This window comes from Accipiter gentilis, chromosome 6 (assembly GCF_929443795.1).
Source record: "Accipiter gentilis chromosome 6, bAccGen1.1, whole genome shotgun sequence".
Lineage (NCBI taxonomy): Eukaryota > Metazoa > Chordata > Aves > Accipitriformes > Accipitridae > Astur > Astur gentilis.
Window position 1 is genome coordinate 36,756,926 of NC_064885.1, and position 15,878 is coordinate 36,772,803.

Below are 15,878 nucleotides of genomic sequence, written 5' to 3' on the forward strand. Positions count from 1 at the left end.
GAGGCTTTGCCTGCAGGAGCATTATGTCCTTGCTTACAGTAAGTTTGAATGTTAGTATTTTTTCTTAACTTTCTTGTATCCTATTTATTTACTTTTACTTCAGATTCCTTACTGCTGGTGTTCACCATGACTCCAGTGGTGGAACCAGAATGGAGTGACATAACTGGGTAGGGGTTCTGCCCCGTGCAGCCACACAACACCAGGCATGGTGTTCTGGCTCATTGCTTAAAGGTCCGTTGTCTGTAGAGTTTTTACCCTAATATAATGTTGTAGTAAATCCAGACAAGTGCAATAAGATAATCATTGAGACAAGTAACCTCTTAATCTTTATTCTCATAGACTTGCACTAAGGAGGTGGGAGAGCGCTATGCAGCTCTCATTTGGGTGATGTGTCGTTATAATGAAGTAATGAGAGCCCAAAGGCAAGGTTTCCAAATAGAGAGAGGGTTTCAGTTTGTGGCAGGAAGGATGAAGGTATATGCCAGTTTGCTTTTTGCCTCTGCTGGCTAATTCATCTTGAGCAGGATCTATTAAATTTGATGTTTAAATGGTTATTCCAGCAGTACAGAAAGCTATGTATCTTCCTGCCTGATGCTGCAGATACTCGCCCTCAATTTCCATTCTCATTTATGCCTGGAAGGTTAGCAGCCTTTGTATGTGTCAGTATATTATAGAAGGAAACTATTTTTTTCACTAATTGTGCTCTATTTCCAGTCTCCCTTATTTCTGCTGTTTATGTGTAGTTTTCGTAGTCCCAGTGAAGCAAATCCTTTCCCTTAGGAAGCCTCAGAAAAATAAAGCAAGTGATTGGAATAGAAGAAGGAGACTATATTTATTGCAAGGAATCCTTCTAGCTCCTAAAAATAGATCCTTACAAAGCTCTAGCATATGTATAAGGGTATTTTTAACTGGGTCTTGTCCATTTCAGGATAAAATTCTTCCTTGTTGTTTGAAAGCATGCCAGTACTGTTTAAAAAAAGGAAGAAAACTAGTCAACTCTCCAGATAATATGTTTATGGAAAGTATTAGTCTAATAAGATAGAATAACTTCACAAGCCAGTGACCCGACTTGCAATGTTTGCAGCTCTTCAAACAAACCATTAGATTTTGTTGCAGCCACTCATGTTTGAAATCATATTCATAGATAGCTTACAGAATTTTTTGCTTTAGCAGACGATTTAGCAGACTCAAAGCATATAACTTTTGATTCCAGAAGCTCTGCCAGAGGCCTGCGGTGGCTTTTTTTTGCATATTTATGGTGGGCACTTAACTTTAGACTAAAATTCCAATCCTTACCACAACAATGATCAGGTATCACTTCTAGCACCATTTGTAAACTGTGTTGTTATATTAAATCAAAATTTTTGCTTTAGTTTTCCTTGGAATTTTTTGCCCGTAATGTTAATTTGTACTTGGTGTTGTCTTTTTTTGTTTTCTCCCTCTGCTGTAATTTAGGATGGTACCTTGTTTGATGGTAGGCCGATAGAGTCTCTCTCACTGATAGATGCAGTAATGCCTGATGTGGTACAGACAAGACAACAGGCCTACAGAGATAAACTTGCACAACAGCAGGCAGCAGCTGCTGCAGCTGCAGCTGCGACTAACCAACAGGGATCAGCAAAAAATGGAGAAAATACTGCAAACGGAGAAGAGAATGGAGCACATACTATAGCAAGTAAGTTGAGACAGAAATGACCTTAACCTACGTTAACGTCATTTCCTTGTTGTAGTACGAGCTAGCAGACAATGAGATAAATGCGTAGAGGTACTAGTAACCCCTCAGCTTACAGAGGATACCTTCGTCATAGCTGACACTTTAACAGATGGTGTCTCACCTTTGACTGTCTCCAGTTTGCTATTTGGAATTGCAGGAGGAGATGCAAACTTCTGAATTCATTAATTCACAATATTGCATTGACTGGTGTCCCTTCCAGTACTGCTCCTTTCCCATCATCTGAAAGCTCTTGCACAAAGAGGAGGGGAAAAAAATAATTTAAAAAAAAAAAATCAGAGACAACTATTTAAATATTGCTTCTCCTTTGCTTTGGCCCCTATACAAAGAATAACAAAAGGAGTCTGTGAATCCGCAGCTGGTTAAAACTGAGCATTGCTTGTGAAGCTCTGCAAACTACTTTCGACAAGTTCTCGGAGAGCTGTAACCGGCTCTCTGTAGGACAGACTTCCTTGTCAGGCAGAGATCATCATGGCTGGGGAGACAAATCTTCTGCTGTTGGTCTCCTTTATCAGGATCAGTTTTCATGATTTGCCATTCAGAATTACTCAAAGCAACTGCTTACAGGTTTGGCTTATTCATTGGTTCCATTTTAGTTGTGATTGGTGAAACAAGTGAGTTTTATTTGTCGTCACAGGTCAAAGGAACATACCTTACGATCAGCTTTAGTATAGAAAAGTTCGGGTTGGGCATTAAAATGTGATTTTGAAAATATTGTTGTGGAAGTCTGAATTACACTTTTGGGGGGGGCGGGGGAGGAGTTACAGCTCTTGCTGTAAAAGCCCCTGAAGAAAAGACATTTCTGAAAGAATATTCATATCAAGCCGTGTGCAAGTTTTGCATTTTACAGCTGGATTTTACTAGTTTTTTTCATTATCATAGATGTTAAATAAACTGGAAATATAATCTTTGGCTTAAACAAATAAGCTCTCTACTTTGATGCTTTAATTTAAAAATTTCAAAAGAATATTTACTTGCTAACTGTGAAGTTGCTAGAGTAAGCATAAACTTCAGATCTCAGCCACCCTTAAATGTGATATACCAGCAACCCCTACTGGCTGGTACACCAAATTATACTGGCATTGATTCTCTTCAATTGACACAATGTTTTATATGGTGTTGTTTCTTAAAAATATGCATGTTCTAATAGCTTCTTCTGTTTTCTCACACATACAAACAGTGACAGAAACCCTTAATGTTAAATTAAGCAATAGGTTTGAAATGGTTTGTTTTACCACAGTGAATAAATACAGAGCAGGTGAACTGTTCAGGATATTTTATATTCTGCATTTACACTCAGTGTGAATTTATTTTTAATAATAGAAAATGATTGATGGTAGCTGCCAAGAAGACTGTTTTGTTAGCTGAATTACCCCCGGTATGTTTTACAGAACAATATGAATTCAACGTCACTTCCACGCAGAAAGCTATGTATTGCCACAATTCTACAGTAATTGCTGATGCAGTTTAAAAAGCTCTGTTATCAGTTTACCATATCACCAAATGTTATTATATTAATTAGAGCCATTTTGTAAATGAAGTGACTGAGATGTGGATTTAAAACCTGTTTGACTGCAATTGGTGAAAAGAGAGATTTTTTTGAAAATGGATGTGTCATAAATGTATTTTTAAAGCACAAGATAGACTAGTAACATATTGTACTATGCAGTATTGTGCCTGAAAAACTGTGAGTGCTTTTAACATCAGCGTTTATTTTTTTAACATAGCAAAAATTAACTTTTGGCCTCAGTTTTGAAGTTTCAAAATTAAATCCATTTGGATGGTGAGGTTTAGAAGGGCTAAGAGTTTTCTCACATTTTTGAAACTTCCCATCTGTTTATAGTACTTCATAAATTGGAACTGGAAAAATAAAGGAACGTTTCAGCTTTGTCAAATTTTGATCCACGTAAATTATGAACTAATTGTTAAGCGCATCCCAGAAGAATATGAACCATACAGTAGTTACAATGTATTGTCCCAAAATATTAAAATCCACCTCTCTCTACTGTTGTTTCCCATAATGCAGATAATCACACAGATATGATGGAAGTAGATGGAGATGTTGAAATCCCTCCCAACAAAGCAGTGGTGCTGCGTGGCCATGAATCTGAAGTATTCATCTGTGCCTGGAATCCCGTTAGTGACCTTTTGGCCTCAGGGTATGTGCATTAACCATGTGCGTACGTAATATCAGTGGTCGTTGGCGTACTTCTGTATGATGGTAACAAGTTAAAATAATACCTGCCCCAACACCCTCTACGTCAAATGGCACAATGTTTGCTGTTTTGAAAGAAACACATTTTAAAATGGAATTAATTGGGAGAAGGGGTTATATTCTCATTAACTGTTTTGTAGATCTGGAGATTCAACAGCACGGATATGGAACCTCAGTGAAAACAGCACGAGCGGCTCTACGCAGCTGGTACTTCGACACTGTATACGAGAAGGAGGGCAGGATGTACCCAGCAACAAAGATGTGACATCGCTGGATTGGAACGTAAGTAGAAATGGCAGTGCTCAAAATACTCCAAGAAAATTGTAGCTATAATTTTGCATAGTCAAATTTTAAGTGACAGCAACTGTGCATCCTCTGCTACGGCTCCTGAAATATTTTTAGTTCTGAGTTGCATTGTAATTTCCTGTATTGTAGTTTGGGGACTTCTTTTTAATAAGTTGTAGTCAATGGAATAAATATCATAAATCTTATGCAGATGTATTCTATCTGAAATTTGCTTTGTGCTCTTTAGCTTTGAGTTATACAGTAAAAGTAAATAAATGAAATAACCTTTTTTGCTGGCAGAGTGAAGGTACACTTCTAGCAACTGGGTCTTACGATGGCTTTGCAAGGATATGGACTAAAGATGGTAAGTGAAATACTTTTAATTTCCAGTATATTTTCCTGTATTGTGGCTCACAGCATAGATTTTTATTTTTTTAATGTATTCATATCAATATAAATTTTCAGGTAATCTTGCCAGCACCTTAGGGCAACATAAAGGTCCTATATTTGCGTTAAAATGGAACAAGAAAGGAAACTTCATTTTAAGTGCAGGAGTGGACAAGGTGAGATAATCTTTGGTAAAATTAAAATTCTTTCCTTCACCATTATAATCTAATTGTAAGCATAATAGCAAAGCTATAGAAAGTAAGTAAATTAAACTAAAGGCATGGGACTTAAATATGTACTTACAAAGAACTTGTTATGCTAGCTATGTTTCCTTGTGTTTTATAGTAGTTTATTGAGATATTTTAATTTATTAGATTTCAGTGTCCCTGGATCTTTTCCCAAGTAGGTTAGTGTAAGTTGGAAACTTAAGTGCATTGAACACAGGAACATTAAACCTTTATAAAACAGAATCATCTAAAATTTAGTGAAGCACTTTATGCAAAGCTTCAGAAAAAAATCTGGAGGAATAGGTTCAGGCTGATTGGGATATCAGTGAAGCCTGAGAACAATTAAAAAGGTTAGAGCTGGAACATAAGAAAAGTCAATATATCTGTCTGGGGAGGTGCCAGTAGTGTAATGCCATGAAGCTCATTGTTTGACTGTGTTTTATTTCACATCTCTAAACAAACTTAAAGACTCACGAGGTCTTTAAATTCAAAGCTGTTGTTAGCGTGAGAGATTTTATGAATCGTAGGAAGGGCACATAGTGTTGAAGAATAGTCTTAAGACTAATTCAAAGATTAGAATAGACTATTCAAAGATTAAGAAGAGTTGGTTTTCCTCTGTAACCGATTCATGCTGCAGAAGTAAACACAGGCTTTGTCTTAGTGAGACTGGCAAACTGCAAGCTTAGCAAGAACACAGGCCCACAATACTCAAAACTGTCAGTGTCACTGTAAAGTAGATTTTCTCAGGGTTTTGGGGGGGTTTGGTTTTGGGGTTTTTTTCCCCCTGTGCTCATTTAACCTGGTTTGCTTCAGTGCCCAGCTTTATAGATGCTTGTGCTGGCACAAAGGAAGGAAAAGTAAATGTCTCAAAGCATGGAAAGGATGGGTTTCTTCTTTTGGCACCTGTGATGGCTTATGCCATTTTTAAAGTCTTTGTGAAGGTACAGCTTTTAATTTGCAGAAATGTACTCTGGAGGAGATAGAAGCCTCATTTCAGTCAATAAAACTCCTTGGACAAAGCAACTGAGATAATGCTTTGAAAAATACTCTGTGTTAGCAGAAAGATTGACCCAACCTTCTGCTTCTTTTCCGTAAATAATTTGTGTGGTCAGTTCATGCTTCCACTGAATTCAGTGTCAAAATTTTTATTGATAGTTGAGGTAGGTCAGGGATATTGGCATATAATATAGTGATTATAAAATACTAATTTTGTCATATAAGATTACTTTCATCAGAAGGATATCAGAAGTATTGGCAGGGAACAACTCAGAACAAAATTACACCCTTAAATCAAATCTTTCAGATTCTTTAGCATGAGACTAATTGTTTATATAAAGATCTCCATAGGGACAAATTAGTATTTGAAATTACAATTTGAGTCTACAAGTATTTGAAATTGAAATAGGTGTATGGAGTGGATTACAAGAATATAAATAGGACTAAGGACATAAATTTATTTATTTTTTGTTTATTAAAAAAAAAAAAACCACCCACAACCCCCTTCTTCCCTCCAGGCCCTGAATGTTGTGATTAAACATATTGTGATATATTAAGGTTTTCTACTGTTGTCTCTACATCTACTACTATTTCTTTTAGTACTGGGTAAAACACTAGAAATACATACTCAGGAGCAGGTTTGGGCAATGGGGAGTAGGCTGGGTAGTCTGATACATTTGAATGGTAGTAGTTGTGGGGAAATTAGCAATTTGTTTATTGTTTGTTTATCTGTTTAATACAGACCACAATTATTTGGGATGCCCACACTGGCGAAGCCAAGCAGCAGTTTCCTTTTCATTCTGGTAAGTCTTGATTTTGATGATTCAGGATTGTCATCTGAAAAGATGAAAAAAGTGTTATTTATTAAAATAAATTAAAAAATGTGGAGTTTATGGTGCTTATTTACACCATTTTGAAGTCTTTCAGGCAGTCTTTGGATACTGGATCCCATATTTGTAGTCTTACGAATTTTGAGAATGTAAACAAAGACAGAATTGTTCTGATTTCATAACTTTTAACACTCACAATTTTATTGCAGTTCTGTGAAAGTCATAGGAGATAATCCAAATATTACTGACTTTCTGTAGTACAGTGGCAGGCAAATCAAGTGGGTGGGCCACAAAAGATTTGTGTTTATCAGCTAAGGACTGCATTCGTCATCTTCCTGCTACAGTAATCCCAGCTCCACATCCCATTGTTCTGCGCTGCCTGCTGTGCTGTCCCCAATTTGTTTGGCCACAAACCAGCTGAAAGGCTGTTCACTGGCCAGCTGGGATGAGAGTGCAGCCTCTCAGGAGGTCAGACAAATTGCTTTGTAGGCTGCATGCTATGCAAGCCTGCCAGAATCAGCTGGAAAATAGAATAGAGAGGATGACAAACATGTCATTGAAGGGCCTTTAAGAAATGTGTCTCGTTTCCACTTTTTATTGTGCTCGCACTAAGTTTTCAGTGGCATGACAACAATCAAAACCATCAATTCTTGATTTACTCGAAGCAATTCTGTGTGCTATCTGCCATAAATATCTTGGCTTGTTCAAATGGAACACGTCGCCCATGATTAAGCTTCAAGTTACCACACCTTATAATGCTGGAATTAAGAAAGGAAATAAATCATTACCTTTCACTGGCTCCCATCTATCAGCACAAGCATGGACTGTTAGTGGAGATGAGCGCGTGCATGACGATGTGTTAAGTTGTAGGAACCTGTTCCTCATGCTGACTCTTGAGATTTATTTATAGATGACTTAACTACAGCTTGTTGTCCTGCTGCACTGTCTTCTGTATAACTGTTTCATTCCAGAGCTGTTCCATGCTTTAATGACTTCTATTAAATTTTGTCTCATTTCTTTGTGCAAAGACTGGTTTTGGCTGCATTTCTCACTGTTCGTAGCATTTGCTTATCTTTAGAACTGCGGTAAAATTAATGGTTGCTTCCTGTTGGCATTTTTTCTAACGTGGTGCATGCTAAATTTGCAAATCAAACACCTGCAGAATACATACCATAGTTTTAAATATCTTTCTTTTTCTTTTAGCACCAGCATTAGATGTTGATTGGCAGAGTAACAACACATTTGCCTCTTGCAGTACAGACATGTGTATTCATGTCTGTAAACTAGGACAAGATAGGCCCATCAAAACCTTCCAGGGTCACACAGTAAGTACTGGAAAGTTGGGGGTTGCTATGTGATAACTTTATTAATGAGAGATTGGGGACCAGGTATATTTGCCAGGATACAGCACTTGTGTAGTGGTTGGTCTTTGGCAACAGTCAATAGATGCACATATGCAGGTAGTTGTAGTAAGGTCATATGGTAACTGTAATCCCCATCATTATTAGAACAATTCTCACTCCTATGTGCAGCTTTTTTAACCAATGCCAGGATGGCATAGCAAAAGTGAGCTTTAGAAGAAGAAACATGGTAATTTTAAGACACAGCCTATGTTGTGTATGAGCATGCATGGGAAAATGTGATGAACAGGTAGCAAATGTTGTTATTGATGGCAAAGCTAGGAATGCAAATTAAATGTTAAAATACTGACAATTATACAAATACTCATAACTGCTGTCCAACTTTATCTTTTGTAAGCTGTCATTTGTAATGGAAGTGAAGACTCCAACTTATTCTCACTGTTCAATTTTAGAATGAAGTAAATGCAATCAAATGGGATCCAACTGGTAATCTTCTGGCATCCTGCTCTGATGATATGACTCTAAAGGTAATGGGAGTTCTGGTACTGGCTCTTGTCTTTGCAGGACTCTGGAATGCACACCATTAGCTCAGGCAATCCAGCAGTATCAGTGTACTTGCTGTGTCGTCTAATATTTGTTCTTTTTTAATATAACAAGATTAGGCAATCCTAGCAAATCCTTGTTAATCAGAGCCAAGCTTTGGTCCAAAGAACTTGTTACAGTCTGCCACCCTGAGACTTGAAGCATGATTTATTAGGTGCTTTTAGCTGTTTACAGAATCAGGTCATTAATCATTAAGCTGTCACACTTGATGGTTGCTTTTGGTTAAAAGGAAGAGTTGGAATGCACGTCATGTAACGCATATAAGAATGGGTGACTAGCTCCGTTCCTGATTTTCTTCTGTTTTCCCCTTCTTTCTAGTTAAAATCTTTGGCATATTGTTTCTTAAGAGACTGTGTGTACTCCTTGGGTTTTCCAGTTCATCAGGAGTCATTCTACAGTTTTCAATCGCACCTACACTTTTCCTCCAAATAATTCCTAGCAACATGCTTTCTTGTAGAACTGGGGCGAACTTGTGAATGCAGAGGATACTGTAACTTATACGTATGACTTGAAGGCACAATAGAGATCCATACAAAAATACCACCAGGTTAGATGCATGAGAAGAAATGAGGTTGTTCATGTCTGACAGGCCTGTGCTGTTCCCATGGTACAGGTGCTTTTCTGTTACTCCCATACTGCTTTATATTTAGTGGGTGTTTTAGCACTATATTTGGTAGAGTTTCAGGATATGTTTGTTTTTGTTTTGGTTTGGTTTTTTTATGTTGACAGTGCTGTCCTTGGGACAGCCCTTGGGACAGTTATTTCCATCTACCTCACTGTTGTTTAATCAGAGACAGGGAATGGCTGAATGAGTAGCCAGATATCCCCTCCTGTGCTGGCACACAGTCAGGCACTTGCAGTGGAAGTCACCTTATCTAAATATAAACATTTAAGTGTTAAGCCTCCAGTCTAAAGCTGGATGTCTAGACATCTTTGGTCAACAGAGTGTCTAGCACCACTGAAGAGCAATTCATCCTTTCCTAAGTTAAGTGTCTAAGTCAAGTGTGATGAGTAAACCCCTGAGAGCATCAGTCGTTCTCCACTGGCGATGGATGGAGTTGAAATAGCCAGCTTAAGCTGGGTATTTAGTACTTAGGCTTCTGAAACTCAGGTGAGATGAGTTCCAATCCAGAGCTCAAGCTCTTGGTGCTGCGCCTCAGTGAGTGGAGAGGTGACAACTGGGAACGAGTTTGTGGGCTCAGGCAATTAACTTCTTGGTTGCTGCTTTGAATTCAGCCCAGCCTGGAAAGAATGTTATCTCTTTGTTCAGGATAACTGGTAGACTAATTGCTTGTAGATAAGTCTGGCACATCACTAATCACTTGTGGATCGCTTACTTTTCAGTGGCAGTAGGAATGAATGTCAGGTTTTGAAGCATATGGAAGATGCCTGTTTATTTATTTATTTCACTTTCTTGTGATGCCAACTTGATATTCTCTAGGGCAGCTAATATGGACTTTTTTCATCTATACTAGTTTTGGGAAGAGAAGCTAGATTTTGATCCCATCAATTTAAACGGGAAATACAATTTTAATTCTGCCTGCACATTGAAAATCAATTTCTGCTTCAGTGAGGCACCAGTCCTGAAAAGTATCATTCACTTAAACATACATCTGAATTGCATCTTGAATACAGTTGGGCTCTAAACATGCTCCTGTTAGCTTTTTCTAACAAAAGGTGAGCTAAAAGCACTGCTGAAACAGATACCATTAAAAAAAGTGTTCAGATGATTAGGTACCATATCAAGTGTCAAATTTAGGAAAAGGTATAAAAGCCTTCCAAAATCCCTTCTGTAGTGGCAATGCAAACTCTATTCTATTAAGAGTTAGTTTGTTGAAGGTTATCATGCAGGAGTTGGGAGTCCTAAGGAACTGTGTGAAGTACTGAACAAACACCTGGCAATACAAATCCTAATAAGCCAGGAAAATGCCATAATGCATTTTGCAGTATGCATCTATGACTTTGTATGAAAACAGAAAATTGTTCTGCTATCCCTTTATTTCACTCAGTCTGTGTAGCAAGAAGTTCATATAAAAATAGGACTGTGGTATGTTGTCAACTTGGACATGAACATATACATACTGCTCTTCTCGGTTTAGCGTCTCTTCTCATCCCTGCACTTTTCAAGGTGCTTGTAGTCAATACATGCAGATTGGTTTCTATAGACAGTACCTTTATTACTCAGTAACCCCATCAGGTACTTGTAACTCAAAGAATGGAGGGTACTGGAATAATACTTGTCATAATTACTCTAGAAGCCCAGCAGTCATAGCAAATGTTTTGAGTGGCCTAAAATGTAGCAGTCAGACTACAAACGATAGAGAAGAAAGATGTGAAATATATTTTAGTACAATCTTGTGCTAAATGTCTTTGTGTTTTCTTCCGTTTTTATCATAGATCTGGAGTATGAAACAAGACAGTTGTGTCCATGATTTACAAGCACACAACAAAGAAATTTATACTATCAAATGGAGTCCTACAGGACCAGGAACAAATAATCCAAATGCCAATCTTATGTTAGCAAGGTACTGTTTAATCCTGGTTTTATTGCATTTATTTTAATGCCTGTTAAGCATTATTTTAACTTCACTCTTTGTTCATGTAGGCTCACAGAATGTTTTGAAGCATGTAGCATACTTTATCATATTGTGTTTGTATCAGTAACAAAAATACTTTGAATTGAGATTTAATTAATCTGTGTTTTTTCCCCTTGGCAGTGCGTCCTTTGATTCTACTGTTAGGTTATGGGATGTAGACAGAGGAATTTGTATTCACACTCTGACAAAACATCAAGAACCTGTGTACAGTGTAGCTTTCAGTCCTGATGGCAGGTACCTGGCCAGTGGCTCCTTTGATAAATGTGTACACATCTGGAATACACAGGTATAGCTCTTCTGTCTGTTTAGAAGTTTGTGTTTTGGTCTTTTCCATCAGCACCCTTCCAGCCTTTGTTGCTCCTTCATGTTTTGGCCACAAAGAGCTTTGCCATTCCTAACATGCTGATTCACTTTCTCTTTGTTCTAAGGTTGCTTCTGTTAGTGTATGTGCGTTTAATTTCTCTCTTTGAGTCCTTGCCTATGGTGAAGTAATAATTGTCTTTACATTGTCTTTACTTAGCAAAAAAAAAGCCAAAAAACCCCACCAACCAACCAACCAACCAAAAAAACCCACCAGCCAAAAAACACCACCAACAACCGCCATGAACAAAATATATTCAACAAAGTGTCTCCAATAACATGTTACATCCAAAAATTGTCTTTGTTAGCTCTGAACTTTAAACTCCTGATAAAACAGGTTTGCTGTGAAAAATTATAACTGGATGTAGACATACAAATCTGTTAGCTATTTCACTGAATTTCACTGAAAAAGAAGAGAATGTAAAGTAAGAGAAGGCGATGACAACAAAATGTTTCTACTTAACTTTCTAAGAAGGGACACTATTACTTGTTTTGTGTTTCTGGCAAAAAAAGGGCTGATTGCAAATGAAAGTCTAAAGACTTTGTTGTTAACGCAAGGTGTGATCTCTGGCTACGGGGAATTGGATATTAGTTTTTGAAAGGCTCATTTCAGTAATTGGAAGTAGTCATGACTATCCCCCGTTTTTCCTGTCGACCACAAGAGATCAAGATGCGATAATTGTGTTTGCCACGGTCTTTAACACAGTGCTGAGATTGTCCACAAGTCTCATCTGGACCATTTCCTCTGAGAATTTCAGCTTTTAAAAGCAACGGGGAAGTTTTACATGCTGTACAAATTTTACTTGTTCATTTGGATTTTGTTATATTAATTACATGTTTTGTCCCTTTTTAGACAGGTGCCCTAGTTCACAGTTATCGGGGAACAGGAGGGATTTTTGAGGTTTGCTGGAATGCAGCAGGAGACAAAGTTGGAGCAAGTGCTTCAGATGGTTCAGTAAGTGCTGCTTGACTTGGTTGAAATTCTAAAACAGGCATCTTCTGGACATCTTTTGACTAACAATGGAGACAAAATTTCCTTCTGTAGCTGAAGTTTGAATACAGCCAGCTCACCTGTAGATTTTCGCCTATAAGGGTGCTGTAATGTTGTAAGGAGAATGTCGTTGTTCGAGCTTAATGCATTACCGTTCTGAACCCTCCAAAAATCTCAGAAGGTGAAGATGCCTCTAATTTAGATTTTCTGTCCCTACTGGGACTTACTATGGAAATGTGTTCAGTGTGGCTGGTCTTTTCATTGTAGTCTGGAAACAAGTTCATTTTTGCCTCTTTGCCCTTTCCGAGTGAAAATGTTCAGTGTAGGTGATGCTATTATAATGCATGATAGGAATGAAATATCTTCTGCATTGCATTCAACAGAAAGTGCAGCAGAACAGCGTACAAATTTCTGAATGCTCGTAATTAAAAAGTTCCTAAAAATGACAGGAACTATACGTAAACACCAGTCTGATTACTTTGCTTAGAAGAAGGTAATAAAACCATATGTTTTAACTAATCATGAATGCATCCCCTATCAACTTATAGTGGTGTGTTGTAGCATCACCTCCTAGCTCTTCTGACATTGTGCTGCAAAGTACTCCAGTAAAATATAACATGCAGTTCTTCATAACAAGTACAATACTTGGTTTTTTGCTTGCCTCTCTTTTGCCATGGTTTTAAAAGAAAGGAGAAGAGAGCCTAAGGAAAAGCAAAATTAGAATAAAATAAGAGTGATAAAGGAATTGCATTTTGAAGTGCTGTAGCTTAAAGTAACAAATGTCAGCAAAAAGCAATCCTCGTAGCTTTGTAGTCCAGAGTCTCAGGTACCATCTTAACACGGGTGTCAAAGTGTTCCCCTGTCCTGCGTGCTCCATGCTGGTAAGCAAGATTGCTTTGTTAAATTCAGACCTTCCTGCATTCTGTTCTGAACCCTTAAGTAGACTAAATTGTAGAGAATTAATTTTGATTGGTCTTTCATATCATTTTAGTCTTACAAGTATAGACAATATCATAAAAAGAACAAAAGCTCAAGGCATATCCTCAGTAGAAATTCATTATCATTCCCCCCTAGATGACCCTTTTATATACATGCTGTGTAACCTTTCCAGTCTTCCAGTTAATTTGGCCCAAGAGGCTGATTGTACTTGCAACAAATTTGTTTTCATTTAGCTTCTGCTCTTTTAAAACTGTTGGGTTTATATTGTTTGCTAGTGAAAGCCCTTCTCATCTCCTCTGTTTTAAATGTACTTAGAGCTGGTAATAACTAAGCAAATATAGGCACTTTTGAACTGTTTGGTGACTGAAAGCATAGCTTGTATATGATTGTATTTTGCTAGTAGATTTCTATATCTAACAGGACTAGAAGCACTACTTAGTGAAGATTTTGAAAAGACTAAAACTGGAATTTGTATACCATTAACTGTTTTTTCAGAATTATTCCAATCAATTCCAGTATTAGCCCACACATTTTTAATTTCTTTTTACTATATTTTTATAACCTAGATTCAAGTAAGTTCTTGGCCTCATAATGTTAAATAACAGGCAAACAGCTTACATAAGATGTTGTTAATGTTCTGATGGTAATTCCTTAGGCAGCAGTACCCTTAGCACCTGGGTCTGGCTGGGTGCTCATAAACAAAGTGCTCACCTGGTGATTCCCCTCCCACCCAGTCTATTGTTAATGGACACAAGATTAAGCTTACACAATCTGTTTCATAGGTTTTGCTCAGATACCTCACACAGAATTGTATAAATGTGCAATATTGTGCAATGTGCAATTTCTGTATATGTATTTCTTTTTCTTGCAGGTTTGTGTATTAGACCTACGGAAATAGCGCTACTAGTTGGAAGCCATGGACCGACTATGAATGTGTACATAGCCAAAATGACTGTCCCTGACCCATGTACTGCTATAGTCCCAATTGAACCATGGCCAGTCCACTACAGCCAAACGTAAAAGAAATATATACATATACTGTATATAAAAAGAGAAAAAAAAAAAAAAAAATTACACCCTGAAGAGGATGACAGAGTTTTGTCACAGCTTGTGAATCCTGTTCACCAAGTGCTGGAATCTGCTGTGCCCCAAAATAACATTTAAAGGTTTTGGATATGAAAAACAGAAGAGAGAGCGAGAGAGAGAGAAATATACCATATACAAGAGCAGACCCATATACATACCAAATTCAGAAGATACTAATGGCAGCCTTCATTACCCCTTCCCCCCTTTAAATCCATTGTGACAATGGATTGTGGGGTATTTTTGTTTCCTTCTCAGTAGTTGAGCAGTTTGTGTGTACAGAGAAAATGGACTTACAGAAATCTGCAGCAGTAGTTTTTTCTTTGCTTTTAAACATTGGGTTTTCTGTTTTGTTTTGGTTAAGTTTACGGATGCATGAAGTAAGGGAGTGAATTAGTTTCTTGTTTATATTTTTTTCACCTTGGGAAAAAAAATGTTTCTTTGAAACATATTGTAATGCATTCTTTGAAAAGGTAGATTGAACCTGATAATGTTTGGTACATTTTGTGGCTCCCAGAGCACAATTTTGTGAACAGAGGGAGGGTGGAAAAGGGATTATGGAGAGAGAAGAAAAAAAAATCCTTCTTCGAGGCGTGATATTTCACGCCCTGCTCATCTACGAAGTATGACAGTAATGGGTATAATGCTATGTTTTATTTTCTGGTGACATGGCTGAAATGCAGTAGTTTCTTATTTGGGACATAATTCTGCCAAACTTAAGAATAGAAGGGCACAAAAATACAGAAAAGAAAAATACAGGGATGCAAAAAAAAAAAAAAAAAAAAAAAGGACAAAAAAAGAGGAAAAATTGCATCTTCTGTTGCTTTAAGACCATAGCTAAAATATGGTTAAATTGTGCACTATTGTGAAAAGGAGCAAAGTATAGCTGGGGGATTTTTTTTTAAGAGGTTAAGATCTTTCTGGACAAGGGTTCATGCCACAGCTTCTTTGAGAGTTGTCCATCGTTATTTGTAGGAGCTTAGATGTATAATTGTAACCAAACTCCAGTATTAAAAGTATCTCATGTAATTTTTCTTTATTAAAATAAAATCTTTGGCATATATTTGATAACACTGCCATTAAGAGGCAAAATGTTTACTACCTTAGATTTAAAAAAAAAAAACTTAAACAAAGGACTTGCTTCAAGTTTATTTTAATAGCAGTGATTCAGCTTATTTAAAAGATGAATACTTGCACTAATTCCCCTGCTGCTCCAGTCCTGCAGTTTATTGTATCTTGTGACTACATTTTTTTCCAAATATAGGGTAGATG

The 15,878-nt window shown here is 37.3% G+C and overlaps 1 protein-coding gene across 6 annotated transcripts in view; it reads left to right on the top strand.

Moving 5' to 3' along the window:
- TBL1XR1 (TBL1X/Y related 1) overlaps positions 1-15,412 on the top strand; it is a 114,231-nt gene extending 98,819 nt beyond the window's left edge. For all 6 annotated transcript variants that reach the window (XM_049802601.1, XM_049802603.1, XM_049802605.1 and 3 more), the window contains 12 exons: positions 1,456-1,675; positions 3,759-3,891; positions 4,088-4,229; positions 4,533-4,596; positions 4,698-4,795; positions 6,585-6,645; positions 7,876-7,997; positions 8,486-8,560; positions 11,034-11,161; positions 11,354-11,519; positions 12,447-12,548; positions 14,395-15,412. In XM_049802601.1, the coding sequence (XP_049658558.1) occupies positions 1,456-1,675; positions 3,759-3,891; positions 4,088-4,229; positions 4,533-4,596; positions 4,698-4,795; positions 6,585-6,645; positions 7,876-7,997; positions 8,486-8,560; positions 11,034-11,161; positions 11,354-11,519; positions 12,447-12,548; positions 14,395-14,421 (1,338 nt within the window). In that variant the 3' untranslated portion in view covers positions 14,422-15,412. The remainder of the gene's footprint in view (positions 1-1,455; positions 1,676-3,758; positions 3,892-4,087; positions 4,230-4,532; positions 4,597-4,697; positions 4,796-6,584; positions 6,646-7,875; positions 7,998-8,485; positions 8,561-11,033; positions 11,162-11,353; positions 11,520-12,446; positions 12,549-14,394) is intronic.
- Positions 15,413-15,878: the final 466 nt, after the last annotated feature.